The 26,650-nt window shown below is 39.2% G+C and overlaps 1 protein-coding gene across 1 annotated transcript in view; it reads right to left on the bottom strand.

The window, feature by feature from the left end:
* Nucleotides 1-26,650, bottom strand: part of PRKN (parkin RBR E3 ubiquitin protein ligase) — a 686,369-nt gene that overhangs the window by 130,708 nt on the left and 529,011 nt on the right. Inside the window, exon 10 of the mRNA XM_059828079.1 lies at nt 5,663-5,724. Coding sequence (XP_059684062.1) covers nt 5,663-5,724 — 62 coding nt within the window. The remainder of the gene's footprint in view (nt 1-5,662; nt 5,725-26,650) is intronic.

Genomic DNA, 26,650 nt, shown 5'->3' with positions numbered 1-26,650 from the left:
AAGCCCACACCACCTTTGAACAGCATGGGGATGTGCATCTGCAGATTTTTGAAACAGGGTATTCCTTTGTGTAAGTTCTCCCCAACTGGCAAGGGTATGTGAAAAAAAAAAGAGGAGTGTCCCTATTCAGGCTTGCTCAGATTCCAGGGATATAAATGCCCACAACATTTCTAAAGCAAAAGTGAGCAGTGATATGAGTTGCAGTAGCAGCTGATAGGAGAGATCTGTTAAAATTGATCATTCCCCTGTCAAAATATCAAGAAACTGGCCAATACATTTTGCAAAGTTGTCAGAGCAGATGATATAGCAGAGAAGCACAGCTATACATTACTTAGCAGCTTCTTTTCCTGCCACTAGCATGTCATCTGCTTCATCTGCGCTGTGACCTGTTGGGGGCACTCAGGTATAGCAGCAGATTGCTCTTGCGTTATTTGTTTTCCCTTCCAGCCTTCAGATGTAGCTGCTATTTTATTCATGAATCACAATATTCCATTTAAACAATTAAACAAGATTTTTTTTTATCACTTTGGGGAGAAGAGGGAAATTTCTTGGAGAGTCATTAGGGACACTCCACAACAGTTCACTACAAGTCATCTTGCTATGTTGGTATATTGTAGTGTTTAGGTCTGAATTAAAGTGTTCTCTCTGCTGTCTCTGGCACTGGCTTGTTGAATTACCTGCCTTCCACTGTATTTGGACAGAGCCCATATTCAGTGCATCTTTAACATATTTTTGTAAGCAGCTTGTACTATCACCACTTGTAGAACCATTTGCATTTACTTGCAGAGACAGCCAGCCTGACAGGGTAAATGGCTATTGCAGGAAACTAACTTTCTTATTTTGTGCTATTTTTCAATAGAACCCCAGTTAATAAATCTTTCATCCCAATCCTGAGTGTATCTCAGGTACCTATAAAGTGAAGCAGTTAGTCAGCATGTTGGACTGCATCCATTATGCTAGGAGAAAATGATGGATTATGAACAGTGAGATCAAATTGCAAGAAAAAGTTCAACAGAGCTAAGGACAGTTAGAAAGCTTCAGGTTTTACCCTTCCTGTGGCTGCATTTCCAAGAGAGTCTATTTGTGTTATACAGACCTTTGTGCACTGGGAGGTTCTGTGAAAAGGAGGTCCAAAACAAACCAGTCAAAGCTGCTTTTGGAGACTTTTCTAGGTCAGACTTTCTGGCACCTTCTCAAAAGGTCAAGTATCAAGTGGGGTAGCAATCTGTTGCTAAATGCATTTGTGCTGCATATTAAGCCAATTACTCTGGAAGCTGGTTTTATGTGGTAAGTTAGGTATCTACAATGCATATCATGTACCAGGGAAGCTTGTACTCTTCAATTTCACCACACAGACTGTGATTACCTCTTTCCATAAAGCCTAAAAACAATTCCCTCTCTAAAAACTACCTTGTTGCCACCAACTTTCCAGGTAGAATGAATTTCCCATAATGTACATTTCTGAGGAAATAGAAGACATGGGAGTTTTACATGTCCAGGAGACTACCAAGAAGTTTAACTATTTGGACAACTGTTTTATTATTATAGAACTCCTTTTAGGAAATATTAGATTAATCAGCAACTCTTCACACTTCAAGTTAAAAAAATGCCTTTTTTTTCTCAGCATTAGTTTTCCTTCAATGCTTACATTTAGATTAAGAAACATTTTATTTAAATAGACAGATAGACAGGCAGACACATGTTTTTGAGTGGTTCTATCCTGCAAGCTGCTGAAAACCTTTCTCTCTTAACGACATCAACAAAAATTATATATGGTCAGTATTTACAGCAAACAAATACTCAATGAACAAAATGTAGAGACTAAGGTTTTGTATTAGGAACAGTTGCTTGATTTTGATTTGACTGAAATTTGGTTGATAAAAGTAAGAGAGCTGATGAAGCAGACTTCTTTGAGGCATTTGCCTTGCTGCTGCCTGGCATTTTGATTAAGTATCCAGAGTGATACAAAATTAACATGCCATATATTAAGAGGATGAAAACTTAGCTATCTGGCATGTCTAAAATATTATTGTAAATGGGCAATCAGTATTAAGCAGGTGTGTTTCCAAAAAGGTCCTGAAGATATTGATTCTTGGCCTTACACCACCTAAAATTTTTATCAATGACTTGGAAGAAAACCAAGAACATAGAACATCAGTGATAAAGCTTGTAACAATTTGAGAAGAGGAAGTAATGAACATGTAACATGAACAGTTAAGTTAATGCTACAGGTGTATATGAACTGTTGGTAAACTGGGTTTAAGCAAACAACTTACTTCTCAGCACAGTCACATGTAAAGTTATTGTTTTAGGAAAAAACTATTACCCACAACTGCAGATCAGGATTTCTGTCTGGGAAGCAGTGTGATGGATCGTGAGCTGAATCTGAGCTGTGTCCATCCACATCCAAAAGCACTAAGGCACTGCTTAGATGAATAAATAGGAATCTCTAGAAGGGAAATTATATTCCTTATTGGGCAGCCACTGGTTTAACTGGAGCCCACAAGTTCCAGTGGGAATGTCCACTTCAAACTGAAAGGTTCCTTCATTCTGTCTGAAACATATTTAGCTGACAGTCTGACTGACAAACAGGCTCCCTTTTGCTGTATTAAGCACTTTTTTTAGTCCTGTTTCAGGGGTATGGTGTCTTTTTTCTGAGTTGCATTCATAGGTTGAAGTAATTTTTTATGATGATGATCACTTATTGCCTTGTGACAGGACAAAGGGAATTGGACACTGAGGAATGGGAGATATGCAATGTAGGGAGCATACTGGTGCTGGTAGATTGGTAGAAAGAAAAGAGGCTGGGAATTTTTTGTCTTTCACTACTGAGAGGTATAATAGGATCTAATGTCTGCAAGTGATTTGTAAACAAAGAATGGATGTTTTTCTAGGCAATATACTCCAGTTTAAACATGAATTAATCCAAGAAAGTAATGTAATGTGTATTCTAAAGGAGATCAGAACAGATTATCACAATATTCCATTCTGCTTTTATAATCTGGCCTTAAATACATAAGCATTTTAAAAATAAATCAAGATTGGACATGAAGCAGTAACATGCCCCTATTATTCTCTGACTGTTGGAGTGGAAGAAAATATATGTTTGTTGATAACACTGAAACTGTAAGCAGTCTGAATAAAACTGTTATAATTAATTATGATTTTTTTCTATTAGTATGCATGATAACAGAAAAAGACACACTTTAGATCTTTTTAAAAAGCAAATATATAACTAAATAAATGTAAGAAATAATTAGATAGCCAGGTGATAAGGACTTTGGCTGAAATTCCTTTCTTTCTTCATTTAGATGTATTTTAATATTTTTTACCTTGGTTTTGCACCAACTTCTCCCTAACTGTCAAAGTGTGTGCTAACTTCAAGCAAGAGCTACTGTGGTCATCAGTAGATTCATGATAACAGTGCTTTTGTAGGTACAGAATATAATTGCAATAGTCTACATACTTATACGGGCTTATGGAATAATTCAAGCCTCATGGCAATGTTCACTACTAGCAAAGACATTAGTTAAGACCATAATGATAACCACTGCATCCAAATAACCTGTTAGTGTAGCCAGTTTCAGAGAAAGGCAAATGTTTATAGGTCAGACCCATTCTGCAAAACAACTTCCCATCTGCATAGTCTTATGCCGCTAATGCATGATAACAAAAATTTCTCTTCTGTTTAGGTGTATTCAATAGAAAGAGGAGTCATTTCATTATGAAAGTCCACAAGGATACCAAAAATATTCCAAGTGGCAAAAATACTGTCTTTATTTGATTAGCAAGGTTTTCCTCATCAAAATCCTCTACTCTCTTCAAGAATTCTCTTATTATTGGACAGTAATCATCTTTTCTTTTGTAGTTCCTCATGGTTTACATCATCCCACTTCTGAAGTTTGTATATGATCATATAATTTAATACTCTCTTAGTGCAAAGGTGTAAGGGTAGGTGAATGGAACAAAGAAAGAAAGTATTAAGATTACATAAATAATCTTAAATCTGACATTTCCTAATGTCTGAATTCTTCATTTGCACTCTTAACTCTTTTAGCCTTCATTTTTATATCTACAAAAAGAAAAAAAAAGCTCTGTCAGTGGTGATTAGCAAGACTGATGTCTACAACTCCATCCCCAGAGCTCTGTCAGTGGAGCTATCAAAGTCTGTCTAGTTCAGCTCTCTCCCTCATACTCACAGTCTCTTGCTTTAGTTGTTCCCTACTTTTCCTTCAAGTCTCTCCTTTTGCTCCACTCCTCCTACTCTGCTTAGCTTCACATCCCCGTGCAGCTCATTAAGTACGGATCTTACTTTATTTACCAGTCTCTTTAGCAAGTTTCTGTATTTGGTCATTCCCTTCCAGTCCTTGGTCCCAGCTCCTTGTGAGACCCTTATCCCTACCATTCTGGTTTCTACTTCTATCCTCTTTCACCAGCCAGCCCAAGCTCCAGTGTCCCCAAGCTTCATCTCACTCTGCCCTCCATTTGTCAGCTGGCTCTAACCACTCTCTTGGCCCCATCAATCCTGGTCATAATTTCTTTTATTTCCTCTTCCTAAATCCTCAATCTCAGCAGATTTCTGCTTCCAGTATCTCCTTTGGCTGAGTCTGTTTTCTGTCTTTTTTTCCATTCCTGTCAGAGAAACCCACCCACACTCCCCTTCATGCTGCCTTCTCGCTGAGGAAAAGCTGAGTCCCTGAGGAATCTGGCTTTCGACTTTCTATAACTGAAGTGGGGGGCTGGTGGAGGAAAACTGGAAGCAGCCCTAACTGTAATAAAAAAAGGGAGAGTGGCAGGGAAAGGAGAGGCAACAGGGTGTTCTTCACCATATAATCTGACCTAAAACCTAAGAAACCAGACTTTGAATTAACATTTCAGGAGCGGCTCCTACCTCTGTCACAGCCCTCATATAACCCTGTGCAAGTCCCTTAGTGCCAGGTTCATTAAAAGATGAAGATATTCTCATGTACAACACACTAACGCTGAGCTTTCACGCCCTCAGTCCCTAGTACCTGCAACTCTGTCAGGCAGTTAGGCTATATAACCAGTACATTAGGAGAGATACTTCAGAGACAGAGACAACTTGAATTTCAGAAGCATTGAGCATTCGAAAATCAACTTGTGTCTCAAAATTTAAGGCCATTTTCTCAGTATCTCTGTATGTCAATTTCATTATTGACAAAATAATAACTATGCCCATCTTGTGAGCGTTGTAAAGCATAGTTCACTTATGCTTTCCTAAGATCCCTCTACAGAAATAGTTTTCTGAGCGCAAAGCACAGCTATAATTACGAATGAGAAACACACTTTTAAAAGACAAAAAAGGCCACAAAGAGAGATGGATAGTATCATAAGTAGCTGTAAGTATCAATCCCTTAGTCAGATTGTTTGTCTATCTGCTGTTTTAGAGAGCCTGTTTACTGCTGTAGTCGAAAGCCAAAAAGCTGTGGCAGATAGCAGATGTACCAATTAATAACCTGTCAAGGCTGATGGATAGAATGAAAAAAAAAATATCTCACATATATCTCCTGTGTTTTTTCCCCCCATTTCAGGTCATTGGGGGTCATGAGATACACTCTGCTTCCCTGGAGAGAGATGAAACTGTCTCATTAGCGTCTATCTTTCATAACATTAAGACGGTGCCTTTGAGATGCTAACTCACCTGTTCTTCTCCCAGAATCCTGAAGTGATGAAGCTCTTTAATCAAGGAGTCTGGACAGCCAGCTGTTGGAAAGAAACGAAAATAGGCATTTTGGAGCTTCCTGTCAGTGCAGTTTCAGCATAAGATACATAGATGCAGAGAGGATAGAATATACAGATTACCTTAGATAAAGAAGATTAGAAAGATTAGCCATGGTTCTGTGGGCACCAGAATGCTGAAAACTATCTATCAAATAATCCTTCCATGTTTCCGAGCATGCTACCAAGAACACTTAGAAAGGTTTTATTCCGAATATTTTAGCCCTTTCCCCAAAGGACTACAAACAAAAGCAATATGAAAAGGGCAGCACTGTCTGCCAGATACCGCCAGCCCCTTAGTGTAAGCCAAAAAAGCCTGATAAAAGAGGATCTCACATCAAAACCTTGGAGCTGCCCAAAGCTGAATTCTGATTCACACACCAGGTTTAGACTAATTTCTAAGCATAATACAGGCTTTGCCTGATTCCCTGAAGGACTTCATAGGCCCCACAGATCACTTTAATTTTGGCTGTCACAAATATAACCCATTTCACAAATATGTAGTTGTCACCCACAGGTGTAATACACAAACCAACTATGCAGGCAGGGGAGCAATTTGCCAGAACTTTGCAATCCAATTAATGTTCAGTCGCTACAGATTTTCACATCTGTACCAGCCAGTAAGAAAGAACATGTCTTGCTAAATGCCATGCACTTTACTGACCTGTTCAGACTGTGATTACCTTCCTGGTGATGAAATCCAAGACTGCTACTCACTTTCGTACACTATTAGACTCATTTCTGGCAAGGGATAAACGTGCAGACTGTGAAAGCAAGCTGGGCTTTATTCTTACCATAAGTTGAAGCATCTGGTTGTGAACAGAGGAATTCCTTAAAAGGAATTAAGAGCATAGTTCTCCCCAGAACATGGGAGGAACTACGATTTTTATCAACCTGCTTTTCTGCTGATGCAACTACAAACAGTTACCTCTCAGTCTTAATGACTGCCTTTAAAAGGATGCAAATGAATTTTGAGACAGTTGTCAGGAAATCTCCATCAGCACTGTGGCTTCACTCAAAGCCAATAAGGCATGGCATACACTCACAACTTCTGTTGGCATAGCTGTCATAGGGATTGTGGTGGGTTGACCCTGGCTGGATGTCAGGCGCCCACCAAAGCCGCTCTATCACTCCCCTTCCTCAGCTGGACAGGGGAAAGAAAATATAACGAAAGGCTCGTGGGTCGAGATAAGGACAGGGAGATCACTCACCATTACCATCACGGGCAAAACAGACTCAACTTGGGGAAATGAGTTTAATTTATTACCAATCAAAATCACAGTAGGATAATGAGAAATAAAACCATATCTTAAAAACACCTTCCTGCCACCCCTCCCTTCTTCCTGGGCTGAAGTTCACTCCCGATTTTTCTCTACCTCCTTCCCCTGAGTGGCACAGGGGGACAGGTTATTGGGGTTACGGTCAGTTCATCACATGTTTTTTCTGCCGCTCCTTCCTCCTCACACTCTTCCCCTGCTCCAGCGTGGGGTCCCTCCCATGGGAGGCAGTTCTCCACGAACTTCTCCAACGTGGGTCCTTCCCATGAGCTACAGTTCTTCACAAACTGCTCCAGCATGGGTCCTTTCCATGGGGTGCAGTCCTTCAGGAACAGAATTGGGTCCCCCGCAGGGTCACAAGTCCTGCCAGCAAACCTGTGCAGCGTGGGCTGCTCTCTCCACGGGTCCACAGCTCCTGCCAGAAGCTTGCTTCAGAGTAGGCTTCCCCACAGGGTCACAGCCTTCTTCAGGCATCCACCTGTTCTGGCGTGGGGTCCTCCATGGGCTGCAGGTGGATATCTGCTATACTGTGAACCCTCATGGGCTGCAGGGGGACAGCCTGCCTCACCATGGTCTTCACCAGGGGCTGCAGGGGAATCTTTGCTCCAGCAACTGGAGCACTTCTCCCTCCTTCACTGACCTTGGTGTCTGCAGAGTTGTTTCTCTCACATATTCTCACGCCTCTCTTCTCCAGCTGCCGTTGCGCAGTTGTTTTATCCTCCTTCTTAAATATGTTATCCCAGAGGCGCTACCACTGGCGCTGATTAGCTCGGCCTTGGCCAGCGGTGGGTCCATCTTGGAGCGGGCTGGCATTGGCTCTATCGGACATAGGGGAAGCCTCTAGCAGCTTCTCACAGAAGCCATCCCTAGAGCCCCCCCACTACCAAAACCTTGCCACACAAACCAATACAGGGATACAAAGGCAAAAGCCTTTATACTTGCAAGCAACATAACTAAATAGTTACTATTATATATACACACACACACACACTGTAGTGTGTATATATATATACACTATAGACACAATTATACTAGTACAAGTCTTCTACTGGTTTAACTTTTTCTACTTAGGGAACTGATTTATATGATATTCAAATCAGCTTCTTGCTGGTAAATGCTTTATCTCCATTCAGAAGAGGTACAGGTGGAGAATGCACCATCAACACAACTTCACCAGCAAACCCTTCTAAAGGTGGCCAAGGTTTAAGCATATGGTAAGAATTATCTATTAATGGCTTGTCTCATTAAATATCACTATTTCTTCTGATTTAATAAACCCTATGATACTCTTACAGGCTTCTTTCCACCCACCTCTTCCCTCCTCTTGCACGCAAGGATATTCACATATTTAAATATGTGAGTTTTAGCTCTGAGTGATTCTTTCTTAATGGGTTTTTATTCTCCTCAACTTCTAGAGCCACAACCCCTGTATCAGCTTTGATTTTCTCTCCTCATTTCCCCCATGCTTAGGCTCTCACTATTTATTCTGTTTCTTGTTCTCAATGCACTTAAAGTGGTCCTTACTACTTCCACCATAGAATTACTGCTATGCAGAATTTTTCTGTCCATTTTCACCAGGATTTACATCTCCATCTTCCAGCTCATCCAAACCCTGAATGTATCAACTGCTCTGAATGTCTCACTAAGTTCTTGACCCGAGGCCTGACTTGTAGTCCAGAGCTGCTGACTTCTCTGTGTTTCAGATCAGAACTCACTGCATAAAACATGGTTCCTTTCTCTTACCCTCAAGTCCTAATGTAATTATTATTTTTTTTTCCGCATGTAATTTTCTCTGAAAATTTCTGCATTGATTGTACACTGCTACAGGAATTTCTAAGTGTGGAGGATAATTATGATTTCGTGTAATACTGCGTGTTAGTCTTTGACAGATGTTAGCTTTGTAACACCAACTAAACTGCTTTTTGCTTGTCTCTGCTTTTTGCAGTCTTTACAGCTTCTTCTTCAACCAATCATTTCTTTCTTCCCTCTCATACTTTCCAATTTATTATTCACTAAATCCCTTAAAATGGGAAAGATTCCTTTTTCTTACCTAGCAAGAACTTCTTCTCTTTCCATTCTCCTTGAAATCATATTTACTGAATGCCTATTTCTCCCAGAAATCCATCCCAAATTATATAATCTCCCTCATGTGAACTGCTTACATGCACCCTCTCTTCCACGTTAGAGACTATAAATGCTTTGGAACCAAGGATCTTTGTTTGTAAAAAAATGTGTAAAAGTATGAATATATATAAACACGTACATGTTTATTTTAAGTGTTACTAGTTGCCCACTGATGCATCCCCTTCCCAATAAAATATTTTGTATAGTCTTTCAGAGACTTGCCCAATCTAGTTTTCAGTCTTTCCATCGTCCAGACTTTCACTGGATCTTGAAAGCTGATTATATGAGATCCTGAAGTTACTAGCAAAGAAGGAGGAGACAGAGCTTAAAAACCATGTCACTGTTGGAATGATGCTTTCCAGCAACACTGAGTTCAGAAATGTCAAATGCGTGCAGTATCCAATTAAACTGACACACATTAACAGTCTGCTGTCTGTAAAAAGTCCTTTCAGATCTTCACATTGCAGAAGCAATAATTTGAGGAAACAATGGAAATTATTGTTGTCAAACAATAATTTGAGGAAAAAATGGAAATAAAGAAGAATCATGGAAAACAAAAAAAGAATTAAGATCGAAACATCTTCCTTTCTTTTTGGATATTTCTGGATGTATTTCTGATATTTCCTATTTCTACTTTAATTTCTTCTGTTCTGTAAGCAGACCTTTGTAAAACATGCTCCAACGCTGTGACTGATTTACCAAATATTTGGGAGTTTTGAAAAAGTCTCGGATGATGTTAAATTCATGCACTGTGACTAGAGACAAAGGCTGTAGACAAATAACTATGCCATAAATAAAAAGAAAAAAAGATGAAAAAATACCTATTCTGCTGAAAAGCATTAAGAACTATTTGTCATCTCACCCACAAAACCACCCAGATATCCATCGACATATTCATGTATATGCAAACACACATAGAGACTTGAAAATTATTACAAGTTAAGCACAGCACCCAATGGGTTCACTGGCAAAATGCACACACCAAAGGTTAAAAGAAAAATGTATTTTCTAAGTCTCTGATGTGCAACTAGCGTGTGCCACATGAAATAAATAACCGGCACTTTACAGATTTCTGCTATTTTGTGTAGAATGCTTTGAGGATTAGTTTTTATGCCCTCTGTAGTGCAGAAACCCTTATAATCAATGGTCTCAGCAATTACTGAAACTTTCCATTTCCCTCTTCCCAATTATTACTTGAAAAATTACAAGCATACATGAAATTTCCACAGACATAAACACAACCATAGGAAAATTAAACAAATCTATCAATAACAATTATGCATAGGAGTGTTAAAAGGAAATGATGCAAAAGCATGTACAATTGCCTTTAATCAGAAGCCAAAATTCAGGATTGAGGACATCTGCAGACTGATAAAATGGCAGCTAAATTGTTTATTAGTTCCCTCTTTCAACTCACATTCAAACCTATGTATTTCATATGTTCTCGGCTACAATGTCTGTTACAGGTTTTTGCTGACTGTAAAGGCAGAGCAAGATGTAACAAATACAAAATTGATACAAATATTTAGTATTTTTATACCACTTTTTCCTCTCACATAGCTCCATTGACCTCAAAGCAATAAGACCCATAAAACTAACGTGATGTCTTAGGAATAAGGCTAAGTCTAAGCAGGAAACTAAGTTATGAAGGGATGATACCCAGCTCAAAGCACCAGCAGCTTTATAAACTCACCACAAGTAATTTCTTTGCTTCTACTTAAGCATTTATTACTTAAATTAAATTTAAGCATATTATTTGCTTCTAAATGTTCCATTATACCCCAGATTACTTGTTTGAATGATTTTGTTGTTGTTTGATTCTCATATTTCTTTTTTGTTTAACTCCAAATGCTGCACTTATGAACGAAAGGTACATTCAAAGTTACAGGAATTTGCAACTGTACATTTACAATTTACATTGTGGTATTCTCTTCATAAAGTTATAAAGATATTTTTAATCTGTTCATATAAGTATATGTATCTCCAAGAGAAGAATAAAGAAGTAAAATTTAGGAAGGACAGTTTAATGTCTCCTAACATCATAAATCCCCTGATTTCAACTGGCCTGAACACACGTTTTCAGCTGCACTTGTAATTAAACTATGATTCTAACTCCTACTGATTTAATTACCCAAGTCTTCACATATTTTTTCTCAGACAGAATTAGCTTCTGGTTTTGTTTTTGCTTAAAATTATCACTTTGTATGACTTACGTTCTCCAATGTGAAGGCAAAGGAAAAATTAAACCAACCCTTGGATATTGCATAAACTGGCAAAATGAAAGCAAAAAATGACTGCCGTTACAAACACAGCCGACTGAGAACCAGTGCAAGTGCCAGGGCCCTGAGGGCACCACCAGCCCTGACTGTCCCTCCCTGGCCCGCCGGGGCTCCCCCACAGCCCAGGACCCCATGTCAGCCCCTGGGGCCACCAGCCCCTGCCCCAGCGATGCTGCAGCAGGGCCGCTCTCCAGCTCCCCACAGCCCTGCTCAGCCCCGCCATGGGCCCCACCAGGCTGGGCCCACCCGTGGGCCCACATTCAGGCCCAGCCTCAGCTTGTCCCCATCCCCAGGGAGGTGCCCGATGCCCGGGGCTGGGGCTGTCTGATGCCGCTGGCTGCCTGCTCCTGGCTGGGGTGGGATGGGCCCTGGCTGCATTTTAGCCTCAGAGAATCACAGAAAATCATACCATGTCTTCATTGACTGTAGTTACAAGCATATATATCTCTACTGTAGGACTGTGCGCTACATCTTATCTTCTACCACATGTTTGTAGCATTATTTCCGGCTTTGCATTTTAAATTTCATTTTTCCCGAAAGGGTACAGTTGGGTGAGATTCAATTCACTGAATTTAAGCATCTAAATATTTGCTGTATGAGTCTAATATATTCATTGCATGCTTCCTTTTTAGTCAACAGAAGGAAATACACACCTTCACAGGGTAATTCCTGTCATCTGAGACAGGCCCAAAAAAGGTGTCCACTTATCTCCCTTAACTGAGGAGTCTGAGGGGACTAGCTAAGATCTACACAAGTAACTTTTAGACTTTTAAGGTCAGGTGAGTTTAGTTTCACCCAACAGCTGCAATTCCAATCATTTCTGCACTTGCTTAACTTTAGGCATGTAAATTTTCCCATCATACTTAGCTCTGTGCAAACTGAGCATTTACATTATGAACACAGTGTAACTTCCATTTCTCTCACTTAAAATTTATGTCTGCATCAACACTTGTTAATTCTGAAAAGTACATACCCTTTTGTGAGCTCTGACCATAAGCATGTAAGAATACCTATCAGTGTCCTTCAAAGGGTATCTTTCCACAGTGCTAATTGCTAAACCGGATTTGCAACTGAAAAATGTTTCAAATACATGAGAATAACCACTTCATGCTTAGAAAATTAATGGATGTGTGTCTTTTCTTTTTTTCTGACCGCTCCACGTAGAATCGTATTTGACTGGAGTACAGATATGAAAAATGTTCCATATTAAAAAAAATAATTCTAAAAGTCTGGAAATGCAGCACTCTAATGGCAGTACTTGCAATATAGCAACGATTATATATATATATTTATATGTAGGGAAGTGTACACTGGCCTGCCACATGTGCATAGGAAGGGAAGGTGCCAAGGGAAGCCTGCAGCTCAGAGGTGCTTATCATAGTGGGTACCCATCCAGAGCACAGGCAACCTCTAGCTACAGCAGGACACAGCAGCTGGGACTCTGTATGCAAGGTACAAGTACTCAGCATGGCACAACCCAGCCCAGACAACTCTGTTGAGTGAGCAGGAATGACAGGAAGAGCACAGCCCTGCACTCTGCATGACAACAACGGGAATGGTAACAGGGTAGCAAGAATAAGGAATCAGGCTAGACTTTCACACAAAACTTTACAGGTTTGAAATCCTGTAATTAGTGTGCATTTGATTGTTATGTCATTTTCCCAGTCTCTTCCAACCTGTTCCACTAATTGGAATATTGCTGTAAAAAATACACCTTTCTGCTGTTTGTGTCTCTTCCAGTGAAAAGCAATCCTGTGCTGGTGACAGTGCGGTCACTCTTATGGGAATTGACAATGATTTCGAAGTATGAAGTGACTTCACTGTGCTTGTGTTAATTAAATGTTTTGATGTGTCGGGTGACCTTTTCTCATTTTTGATGTTATGTGAACATGAACAAACACAAAACTAAGGAGAGTGTCTGGAACGCGTTAATATTTGATTGAAAAGAGAAAAAGATACTATGAAGAATATCAGGTATGCAATTTACAGAATATAAGCACATAAGCCTATCTTTGGAATACTGCTTGTGCATTGTGAAAGATGTAGAAATGTTTTCTCACAGATCCCACAGAATGGTATTGTTATAATTATTTTCACAATTTTTTTACAACCTTCATGAGCAATACTTTTGTAAATAGTAAATTATTGAGGTTTTTTTCTCTGTTGTTAACTAGATAACTTTCTAGTGTAACCAAACTTAAAGCTTCATTAATTTGCAGACCTACACCATGCTCACAGATATCATCCTTTCTATAAGAAAGATTTAATTTTTAAAGAAAGAAAGGTGATAAAACTGTTCTGGGAATAATTTGTCATCTCAAGTCCTAAGCCATACATCTGCAGGTCTTAAAATGCAGGGGATTCACATGAGCACACAACTTTGTCTGGAAGATCAGTTATTACTAACCACCATTAATCATAAAATCACACATCAGACTCAAAACCCTCTCATGAAACCAGCTTGTAATCACTAGGTTTACCTATTGATTTATTATTAACAAAAGGCCTTATTTATTTACCTTGTGAATTCTCAATGTTGATCATGTGTTCGAGCCACATTTGCAAACTGAAATTTTCTGACCCATTAAGTCATACTTCTGCTTCCAATACCTATTTTGACGATCTGTTGTGACTGGGGTAGGTTCAGTCATAGAACATTTTTCCCCAAGAAAGAAAACCAAATGCCTTTTTGTTCAACAGATGCACAGTGGTTATTCCCTTGTCTTACCTATAGGTATCAGAACTTTTCTCAGCAAGTATAGTATGTCTTAGCTATAGATCTATTTCAAAATGCTACAAGCAGCATTTGGTCTGTTGGACACACTAAAACATCTGATGATTTATTTTTTGTAAATATAATGCTGACTGCGGTCAGCAGTATATTTACAAATTGGGAGACAACCTTTTAGTACCCAAATATCTTGTACCGGCTACCTTACAATTGGTGTAAGAAATAACATACCCAGTAAAAACAAAAAAGTGAAGTAAAGAATTACATGGGGTTCTTTACTTGTACTCATGCCATTTTGATGACATCAGCTTCCAGATGATATTTTTCTGTACAGTAATCTAGATAAGTAGATAGCAAGGTAAAACAAATATATGCCTGAAAAGAGATATATGAGAGTGTTTAAAGAATATAGATTCCTTTGGAAAAAAAAAATAAAAGGAGATATTTTCAAAATAAAGAAGTATTGAATTCTGTCCATTCAAAGTCAGCAGGCCTGTATTTAGATATGAAAGCTGAGCTTTGCAGTTGGGCAATGCTAACCAGAGAGCATGACAAACACCACCTGCATGTGGTTTATGTACCCACAGGTCAACATGGTGAAGGTCTTTCCAGTAAGTCTTTGAAAGTCTCTCTAAAACTACAAATGGTGGGGCAGTTCTTCAGCTCAAGCAAACTAGCATAGCTATAATTAAGTCAATGGTGCTTACACATGTTCATACTAGCAAAAAAATTGGTTGTGTACAGAAAACGTAATACTTTGTCAAAAAGACTGTGTGCCAATAAAGGATATAGTTAAGTGCCCCTTTTTGCAAAGCTTAGTCTGCAATAAGAAATCTATTTGCATTTAAAAAAAACAACAGAATTTAAATACCCTTTTCTCCTGATTAATACCCCTGTCAAACAGTATTATGTTAATTGTCTTTTTTCTTGATTGAATTCTGACAGCTGAAGTCAGTAAAAAGACCTATACGGTTTTTTTTGCTATCAAAAAGGTTGCTGAAGCTAATATTCAAGAAAGTGTCATGAAAGCTTGATTGTCAGGATACAATACTTGTCCTGTTCTGACCAGCTACCAGAGATGTTAGCTGCCCAACTGAATGGGTTACATTTTTGTTTGTATGCACTTAATTTCAAAGTCATCCAAAGACACAAAAGGTATTTTTGCTCTTGTGAAGTACTTACGTAAAAATTCTGCAAAGGGACTGCAGTAGAGTTGGGAAAGGATCACATAAAGTCTGACTATTGGCAGCAAATAGAGCATCTCAGATTAGAGAAAATTCTGCTGGCCTGGCTTTCTCACATTGTGCACAACTCCGGCCTTCCCTCTGCTACTCACTGTTTTTTTTAATGATGCTTTAAAGCCAAATGGCTAGAAGTAATGAAGAACAATAGCCATTTCCTACTAGGGTCTTTCTTTTAATCTTTACTACAGAAAATATCAGCAGGAATATTGACCTGCCATTTCAGTTTAGAACCTGATTCCTTGCTTGTTTTTTGCATATTTAAAACAATATTTAAACCAGACTTGAACAAGTACTATTTACTCACATCAGCATTCAAACCCTGAATTCTACTGAGCTGCACAATGCCAGCATGCAGCTGCTTCTTAACTTTGGCAGTTTTCTGTATATGCTGCACTGCTACATGACAAACTGTCAAAAGAGTCCGTCAGAGGGGGCAAATTTTCTAAAAAAATTTCACTATTGCCCAAGAGACTAAGACTTCAGGGAGACCATGCAATAGTGCAAACGTATTTGACTAATAGTCTGTACCATCTGGTTGCTTGATATTCCGGTTTAAGTTATAGGCGTAAATTCACCCATGCAATTCTCAATGAAGTCAGTGAATACTAAACTCATGCAACAAAACAAAATCTGTGCTGTCTATCTGTAATGAGAAATTGAACTACGACCTTTACTGCTCAAACACAGCAGCTCCAGAAGCAGAAATAAAAAGGAGACTCCCTTCTTTCCATGCAAGTACTGACTTTTGTCAAACTGAAGTAAATTTTACAGAAGCATCTAAAAATAAATTCTTTTTTTTAAATGCTGCTTAAGTAACAGAAGTTACTCCTACAGTTTCTTCATAACATCAGAGAGTCAGAAAATCAGCAAGTCTAAGGCTTCTAACATAACCAGGTGATTTTTTTTTTTTTTTTTTTTTTTAAGTTGAGATACAACAGAGCTGCTCTAAACTTCTTTTGGAAGACTCGGTACCTTCCATCATATAAAACTTGGTAGTGAAAATCTCATTGCAGGGATCTGGGCTGAAAGGAGCTCTTCACTCTCAGTATACTAGGTTTTTATCTCAATCAGCTCAATTCATGAAAGGTTTTCTCATCTTTTATTCAAAAAGTAGTTGAAATCTCTAAAGCAAACTCTGTTCTCTCAAACTCCCACCTTCATGCTGGCACCGGTCTTTGATGATGATCAGTACCTTTGAGAAGGCAAGAGAGGGGTCAGGAGCTTTCAGCATGTGGTGGAGACTTTGTAAAAGAGGAGATTGTCTTCTCAGGGAAAATCCAACCATCCCTGAATAAAAGTCAACACATGGCAAAAATAACTATAGAAGAATTTCATTTGCCAGTTACTGAAGGGCAAGTCTTTAAGAGATTGTAATTTCTGAATGCCAGAATTAAACAGGTGCAATATAGAAAACGTTAAAAGGTTTCTAAGCTGAAATTAAACCAAAGTTCACACAGCTGTTTTCCAGCTGATGGCTTGATAACAGAAGTATGCTGTAAAGCCCAAGTTTTGAGAATCAAATTTGGAGAGTAAATACTTCTTCTTTTCCCCCTTAAAAGTTGAATTAAGGAAACTGTCCTCCTATAATTTTGGGAATGACAGACAGAAGGAACAGTTTCATCAATTCATGTTGCAATAAATTTCCATTTCACTCCTATTTTACCAAGTGAGGTTATTACACAGACTATGAAATGTAGAATAAGCCATTGTACCATCAAGAAAGATGCGGACAGGTGCCAGAGAACAACCACAGCTTTCCATCTCTTTAATTACAAAGCTAGTGTTCAAGCATATTAAAATGCAATTTTTAAAGGTTATTTTCTGTCCATAGTATAGAAAAATCAATATGCCAAGCTCAAAAAAAATCTGACAGGAGAACCCAGATGCACACATGTAGGTCTCACTGTCTTACTCACACATACATAAGCATGCACAAAATTACTATTGGAGAAAGGACAATGGCAAACAATATTCAGTGACCCAGAAACAGGAATGGTTTTCTTTCTACTTTTGCATTTCTTTTTTTCCTGGGATATGACGTCATTCTGTATAAACAGTATATAAAAAATGCTATTCCTTTAATCTGTGCAGCATTTAAAGGACTTCAACATGAGCCTTTCCCTGAGAGCTTAGACAAATATTTAAATTGCTACATAAATGACTCAGACTACAAGGCAAGCCCAGGCTACTCTAAAAATAAATGTTCATGGACAATAAACCCATCCAACCAAACGAGAATTTTAAAAAGCCATGGAATACATTATGTCTCACAGAACGGTACAGACATATCTGGATGAATGGCTATGATTTTCTCTTTTTCATAGGTATTTTATGACAGAAAACCATTTTCAGAACACTAAAGAAAGAAGCAATTGTCTAAAAGTGACCTGAACTCTCGTAATGGAGTTGAAATCTTAATTGTTACCTAATTCTAATATTTTTCTTCCTCCTTCACAGCAGCAATACATGTATGCATATCTTATTGCTCTCTGTGAGGGAACATGGCAAAGTTCCACTTGTGAAATAAGGACGGTTTTGCATTTCACCTTAATCAGATCAAATTAGGGCAGGTGGTAACCCTTCAGGCAACATAATTATGAAAAATGCCTGTGTTCAATACACACTGTCCTTCTAGTCTTGAGGTCTAATAGGACATCATAGTACAATCTTTTTACATTTTACTGGTGGCTCAGAACACAGAAGCCCACAGAGGAGGGACTACATACTGCTCTCATTTTCTGTCTGTGCAAATCCAGACAAATAATACATATGTTCTTCCATATTTACTCTAACATAAGAGTCAGAGTGTTCCTGGCAGTGCAAAAGCTGGTATGGGATGAAAACTAAAGTTAAGTACAGAAAAAAAAGATATTAAGTCACTCTCTAGTCAGGTCTAATTCTAATAACATTGTGTGAGACAGGCTAATCCTGCATTACAAACAATGATTCGTGTTTCTACTACAGAAAAACCTGACAGGCAGGCATAAATACAAGAGATCATGCTGTCTGTTCATCTAACAGAAAAGAATTGGAACAACCTGAGAGGTTCCCCAAAGACAGAGTTAAGGATTTTTCTGATTTTATATTGATATACCGGCCCTATTCTTGAACAGACCACTCGCGTTGCATAGCTGGTGAAACACATTTGAAATAAGCTGAAAATTTAATACAAAATTGTACTTTATATTAGAGGGATAATACAGCCAGGTTCATTTAGAATATTACTGCTCTGAAGACACCCCAAGCACTACAATAACAAATGTTATATCAAAGATGCACTCAGCAACAAATGCAATATGAGCCTCTGTGAGGCGATTTTTCAGTATGTCAGAATTATAATATCACTCCATGGAAACAAATTAAGCAGCACAAGCTTGGCTGTTGGGATCACTTTATTAGCAATGCAGTGTTTTCTCATAAAGAATGCTTTGCTTTGGATCTGTCAATGAACATCAAAGATGGCCTACCCATTTTTATGGCGCATGACTTATTATTTGCCTACGAAATAAACAAAACACTTTAACATCCGGCTCTTTCTGCAACACTTCAAAAATAACATCAAGAATAACAAAACAATTCCTGATCATTTCAACTGTACAGATGAAGTCCAGTCCAGTGTGGGTTTTTTTAATCAAGAGGGATAAACACTTCAGTCAGGAGGGATAAAACTGGTACACTAGTACCAGTGAAGGAATATTGAACAATTTCTACCTGGTGGAGGAATATCTAGATTTCTGCAAAATATTGAAAAATATTCTGCTCTGGTTAGTCATCATGCTGATACACGAACTGACTTAATTTTGTTCCTTGTGCATAAAAGAGAAAACACAGCCCTTGCTAGGTGGATAGGCCCTTCCGATGGGTCAGAGAAGGATGCTGTGCTTGCACTGTGGTCATAAATTTCCAAGGCTGTTACAATTTACCCCAAGCTCAGTGGCTGCACTGGACTGGGAATGCAGAGGAAAATGGATATGCTTTACTGTGTACAGGGCAGGAGAGAACCCCTACAGCTCAGCATTATGCCATCAGATTCATCGGTACGCTGAAGTGAATTAGTGCAAGCAATTTCATGAGATTACGCTAGCAATTTAGTACAGAACAGCTGCTGCACCACACTAGAGGATGCTCCTTCTAGTCTTTACTTACATGGCCACAAATAACTTTTGAGTTAATCCAGAGCAACAGCATACATCTTTCATCTTTACCACCTTACACAGAGATATGCTATGCCTTGTAATTAGTTGGTCTTGTCTAATGTTTTTTTTCAAACTCACAATAATTCCATTATCACAAGTCCAATACATTTTGATTAAATTAGACACTATATATGATGCTATTTGTTCTAATATTTGAATTACTTACCATATCTAGAGCATGCACATTTTTCCCCTCAGCTACAGTTTTTTCTGTCTTCTTTCAACAGTGCAGTGTTTCTAAGCTCTGAGCCTGAAGCCAGAATAGACAGGTACTGGAGGAAATCTCCCACCTTACTAACTGCATATATGAAACCCCATAGGGTATAGAGTCCAACTGCAGAGGGTTGTGGGGGGGAACACATGTTTCCCCCCCTCCTTGGGTAGGGGTATTGCTGTATCAATCATTTCCAATCAGGAAAAAAACTATTTTTTAAAATTTATACCTAGTGGGATCCTACAGTCACATAGTTTGGCACTATGCACTATGAATGCTGATGCAGACACTAGAAATTAGGACTGGAACGTCTCTGACCTTGATGCTAACACTTAAGCAGGCTGATAAGCCAAATCAGAACACGTGTCCCCCCAGGAATCCCGTCTCCCTCCCACACACACTGTCTCCCCCTTCCCCAGCAGCAGAGAGACAGAGCTCAGGCATGAGTCTCCTCTGTTTTTTTTTTTTTTTTCCTTTTGCAAAATGGAGTTATTGAAACTAACCATAAGGTTCAGCTTTTTTTTCTTATGTCATTAAAATGCTCACTTGACTTTGCTTCATTTCAGTAGATCACTGAGTTACAGTTGTAAAGAATAACAACACTATGTCTCACCACGTGTACACTTACCTTTTGACACCATGTTAACTATTTTTTCTGTAAAGTACTTCTGAGCAGTCATTTATATGTTAAGTACTGAACTCTGTATCACTTCTGCCTTTCAATATTACATTGCTTGCTATGTATTTTCCACTTGTGTCTGTTATGTCATGGATCAGAAATTCATTCCTTCTACTTCTGTCTGGCTCCAGAATACCATCATGCATGAAATTTCAGAGACACTTTTTTCCTGACTGAGAATTATTGGATATGCAGCTATAAAAGCATACATAAAAGCTAAAAGCCCTTAGAATTATTTGGAGGGGAAACAAAACATCCCTTAAGCATCAAATCGGTTGGAAATTCTTCATACTGCTCTTCTGTACCAATTCCGGCAGGATTTACTTTCATTGTAGTTTAGCTCCTGTTTGCTTCAGGAAAAAGATCATCAATTATGATAAATCATTCTGTATGGCAGGATTTAGACTCAGGCTACAGAAAACTATATCTAATGAGATTATCTGATTCTTTTTTAAGGATCAATAATTTATTTATAGGCAGGGGCCTCAAAGGTTAATTTCTAGTGCTTTACTCACCAAGCTATCCAGCACTCAAATGACTTGCAGGAGACATACAATCAGAACTGGCTAATCCACATCAGCTTGTTTAAAAAAATTGTCAGATTAACAAATCAATGATACTTACACACTACAAAATTGGTTTCCACTTAAAAGCTGACTGGATTTACACAGTTTACATGCAGCACAAATCCTGTTTTCATGTAATTTAGCAGGGATTCTGGGCAAAGTGATTCTCCCCTCTCTTGTCAATTTACAGGACACAAACTGGCCAGCAGAAATCCTATTGCAGTTTGATGGATGTCTATTGAGGGAAACAGGGGAGGAGGAAAAAAAGGAGCAAAGCAGGATTTTTGATGTTTGGCTACAGATTGCTGTCACTGATCGTTTTCCTATCTCTGCTTCCACAGCTAACTGCGACTTTCCATTTAGAGAGTTTTTCCCTGATTTACTGGTAATGCCAAGAAGTATGCCTTGCCTAACCTGCGAACCGTTGGGGGTGTTGCATCAATGGGTGCTACATTCATGGGTTTTTCACACATTTCCCCATTTTTAATTCCTCTCCCACCTGTTGCAGTCATCATAAAAGACTCAACAGTGTGGCTGCTGTCAAGCAGTCTGTGGCATTGAATGCAAAAGTTAACTTTGCTGCAACAAATTCTTTTGTATGTGTATGCACATCTTTCTCTCTTTTCCCCTTCTTTCTATATATTTATTGTTCCCCTTTGAATGTTGTAGAACATTATTTAGTTTTATTTTTATTTTTTGTTACTTTTGGAATTTGATGGAGAGTGGGTTGTGGGAACACAGCACACTTGAGATCATTAGGACTATATCCTCCTTCCCTGGGACCATAACAAATCAAGGTAGCAAACATCTGAAAAGTACAATGATATTTTTTGTGCAATGGCCACTGAATTAGAAGAGCTGTGATAAAAACCTGATTCAGGTGACAGGTGCTTAATCAACTGAATCTCCAACAACTCTAATAATAGTTTCCCAACTTCTTTCTGTACCTAGAAAATATGATCTGAAGACAAACATAAATATTTGCAATAAAAAAATACACGGCAGTGCCAGTTTGCATTTTTTCTGTCTTGTATCTACAGATCCAACTGAACTGAAGGTTAATGCTAACATTTAAAGACAGACCATGCATAATCTAAGAGGACATGTGACATTTTTATGTTTCAGGCTAATGCTTTGTGTCTTTGTTGTTCAGGAGAGTCTCATATAGGAACGCAAGCTAATGTCAATGACTATCTCAATATTAAATAGATAAATAAATAAGTAGAGACAAATGAAAACATGATGGAAGTGGCTGAAAAAAGTGGCATGTACACAGTACAGTAAACAATTCTGCCAAGCGCCTTTCTGATTTGTCCCAATCTACTACAACCAATTACTCCTGCCTCAGAGACTCCTTATCTCAGATTTTCCAATGCAGCTAGCCTCTATTTCTTGAGAAAAGACACAGCAGTATTTCAGAAAATTGCACATTAGATAAAGAAGAAATTCAGTGTTAGAAATAATTGCCTGCATTTTTTTCCCCAGCTGAGTCAATCCTCCATCCAAATAGTTGAAAAGCTAACTACCTTCAAAGTTAGGTCTCGGTAATCTATCTGTATTGGCCACAAAATAATAGGCTGGACAATATTGTAGAACCATTGCTCTTAGCATTACTGTCAGCTAGAAAAAGTTGGGAAAATACTCTTCAAGAGGTCAGCAAGAGCAAAAAGGGACTGGGTTGAATTGTGCTCTCCATAATACTGGCTGGACATAACACACACTTGTGACACAGATGCAACACTGAGCTCCACGATGCACGAAAGGTGCAGACCTGCTTCTTCCTCCTTCCTCTCCCTCCTCATCCCTCTTCTGGGAAAGAAAAGATATCTTTGGTTTGGGAGAAGCTGGAGCTAGCAGTAAGTACTATACATAAACAAATGTCCTGAACCTAACAAAAAATCTGTCTCTCTCTCAGTATCCTCTCTCTGGCACAGGCCAATAACAGATGCTATGAGAAAAGCATAAGACACAAGAAAAGAGTTAAATATCTCTGTATACCATCCTTATCTGCAGACTGAATTTTAGGGACATTCTGTGATAGAGGATGCAACCAGATCACCTTCTTCCTTCACCACTCTTGGGAATTCTCCATTAATGTATCTAATCACTTTGGGAACCCTGAATACTTTTGGTCTCTACAATATCTTTGAGCAGTAAGTTCCACGATTTTAATTTGCAGCAGGTGAGCTTCCCCTGTTTGCTTTATACCTCAGCTTGCCCCAGCACTGGGGCTTCCCTGGTGATCACAGGGCTTTGGCTGACCCTGCGCGGTGTGCCCCATTGGCACGGCACGGCATGGCACAGCTGGCCTCACTGCCTCCCCAGGATCGCCCTGCCACTCTGCTTCACCACAACCTGCCAGAAAGTAGTCACTATATAAGACTGCAAAATGGCTTACCTCATCTCTAAGGAGTTAAGGATGTGGGAGCTAAGCCGTGGTGTGAGGTATGAGGGAAAAAACCAACATGGTCAAAAATCTGATAATCCGAAACTAACACATGAAAATGAACAACTGAAAGCTTTCATCTGAAAGTTGAAACCGAGGACAAAAGATCAAGATAGCAAACAAATAGGAAGAACAAAGAAAACTGCCATCAGCCTCCTCCTTTTCATCTTCTAAAGGACAAATATTTCTCAAAGAGTACTATATTTACTCTGTAATAAGTAGCCTTGTAATTTTTATTATAAAGTTCATGCAATAACAAGAAAATTACAAGGATCATTTTATTTTCTGACAGATGAAATGGCACAGGATTAGAAATTCAGCACTAGACAATGACTGATATTTAGTGGAATTTCTCCAGTGTCCCCAAAGCATGTTATTAAGTAATGTAGGAAAAGTGTAGGGTAATTAACCCTTAACTATACAATATTTGCAAAGGCATTGTATTCTGCTGTATATTGTATATGATATTTTCAGCTTCTTTTCTTTTCCTCAAAGCAAAGAGAAATAGAAACAGAAAGCACTTTTGCTTATCTGGGGGTGTTAGTCGACATTCGGCTGAAGATGAGCCAGCAGTGTGCCCAGGTGACCAAGAAGGCCAACAGCATCCTGGCCTGTATCAGAAATAGTGTGGCCAGCAGGAGTAGGGAGGTGATCGTGCCCCTGTACTTGGCGCTCTTGAGGCCGCACCTCGAATCCTGTGTTCAGTTTTGGGCCCCTCACTACAAGAAGGACATTGAGGTGCTGGAGCGTGTCCAGAGAAGGGTGACGAAGCTGGTGAGGGGTCTGGAGCACAAGTCTTATGAGGAGCGCCTGAGGGAACTGGGGTTGTTTAGCCTGGAGAAGAGGAGGCTGAGGGGAGACCTCATCACTCTCTACAATTACCTGAAAGGTGGTTGCAGAGAGGTGGGTGTTGGTCTCTTCTCCCAAGTGACGAGTGACAGGACAAGAGGAAATGGCCTCAAGTTGCGCCAGGGGAGGTTTAGGCTGGATATTAGGAAAAATTTCTTTACTGAGAGAGTGGTGAGACACTGGAATAAGCTGCCCAGGGAGGTGGTGGAGTCACCCTCCCTGGAGGTATTCAAAGAACATGTGGACATGGCATTCTGGGACATGGCTTAATGGGCATGGTGGTGTGTTTGTTGTTTGGTTTTTTTTCATCTCAGGTAGCTGTCAGGACAAGCTCATTTGTGATTGAAAATCCTGGTTATGTAAAGTATGCTGCACCTAGCTGTGCAAAGGTGATATATCATTTATTTTTATTCGTATTACAATTGAGCTGAAAGCCTCCCTTGTGCTAATAACCCCTGTGCTAAATAGTGGGTGAACACGTCAAATTAAACAGATGATAGAGTCATTTGTAAGTCTACCAGAGGATGCCATGTGCAAGGGTGATGCAGAATTTATGGCAGATTCCTCAAGGGAGGCAGCTGAAGCAGTACAAGAAAACTGCACATTCTTCTGTGATAAGGATACAATGACCAATGTAAAACTAGGATTTTAATTATGTCTCTCAGCATCATAAGCTGTGAATTTGGCCTAACTTAGCGATCTTACATAGAAAAATATTACACTGCCAAAGATAATTCTCCACCTGCCCTTTATAAACAGAAAACGATAAATCCCATGTCTTGAATTTACAGAATATAAACCAACAATCTGTAGCACACTCAAATCTGTGTTTGACAATGGCAAGGCAACGCTGCCATGCAATTACCTCGGGAACCTCCACTGAAGGCAATGGCAATTGAAAGTTATAACATCTGGCTCTGAATCCTGACTTTATGACTTTGTGGAGAAAGAACAGTCATAGCTGCATGACAAAACATCAGTTTTGTATTTTCTGACTTTTCTCTCAAAGTCTTAACAATATTTAGATATGGCTTACTTCACATTAATGCATGCATTATATAAGAGTAAAAAAAAAAGATCTGGCTCCCACAAGGTTTTTTTATGGAATATATTAATGTTCGTTTTACTCAAGAGACTGAAGTCTTCTCTTCACAGACATTCCAGCCTTCTGCATAAAAGTAAGCTTAGGCAGCATTTAAAAGAAAAAAACCCCACAAAATAATAATAAAAAAAGCTTTTTATGTGCCCAAAAGACTAGAAGAGTTGAAATTAGCAATTTCAGTGTGCTAGGTACAGACTGTTTCCTTTTCCTTTTCTTTAATTAATCTGGCTTATTTACCTGGCTTGCTGGGAAAAGAGTTACTAGAGCCCACCCATTACTGGCCCTAAAGCCTGCACAAAAAGCCAGAGGATGCCATTTAAGTAACAGCTCTCACACCATTCTTCAGCTTTAGCAATACAACTATTTTTAAAACAAACTTTAGCACCTGGAGTAACTTTTATTTTAAAGTGAATTTTGCTAATACATTGCTTCATTGGCAGGATGCAATCTGCAGTTTATTCAGTCTGTAATATTCTCATATGATAGCTATGATGAGTTCAGTGCTAAGAAATGAACTCTCTCCATTTTGAAGGAAGTACGGCTTAGCTGGGCAGGAGGATAGATCAAAAAACCAGCAGCCTAAATAATCATTTGTAGCTAGTGAACAGAGAAGAGCAAATGGGGGTAGTTTCACTGGCAAATTTGAAGGTGGGTATACAGAAGAGGAGACAGGGATTGCAGCATACAGAAAAAATACAGAACACTGAAGACACTCAGCACTAGCAGAGCTATTTTTCATGTCAGATTTTCTTTAACCTGCAAGCTCTCAGGGCCAGACCCATTAGCACACTGACCATGATGCCTCAACCCAGGCACTGGACTACATTTGCAGGACTGTGGCATATATTTTCCTGACAAATGAGGCCAGGAAAGGGATGGGTTGCACTGAGGGAGCTGCCAGCTGCCAGCATCTCACTGATAAAAGGAGAGGTGCAGAACAAGGGGGCTGTGCTGAGACAGAGAGACCTCTGCTGTCATCAGAGAGATCTCACTGAGATGGTAACATTCATACAGTATGTGGGGGACGTACAAAGACAGAAGACCTGAAGACACACCTCCCAGGAGAAAATGGCCCCTCTGCAGGGAAGAATATGGCTGGTCGCTTTGTATGTGGAGTGTCATAATCCCTAGCAGGAAGAGGTATGTGGAAGGAACTAGTAACAAACAAAAATTTAACCAAGAAATGGTGACAAGCAGGAGAGTG

This window comes from Gavia stellata, chromosome 2 (genome assembly GCF_030936135.1).
Source record: "Gavia stellata isolate bGavSte3 chromosome 2, bGavSte3.hap2, whole genome shotgun sequence".
Taxonomy (NCBI): Eukaryota; Metazoa; Chordata; class Aves; order Gaviiformes; family Gaviidae; genus Gavia; species Gavia stellata.
The sequence above is the reverse complement of the archived record's forward strand: the minus strand, read 5'-3'. Positions and strand labels throughout refer to the sequence as shown.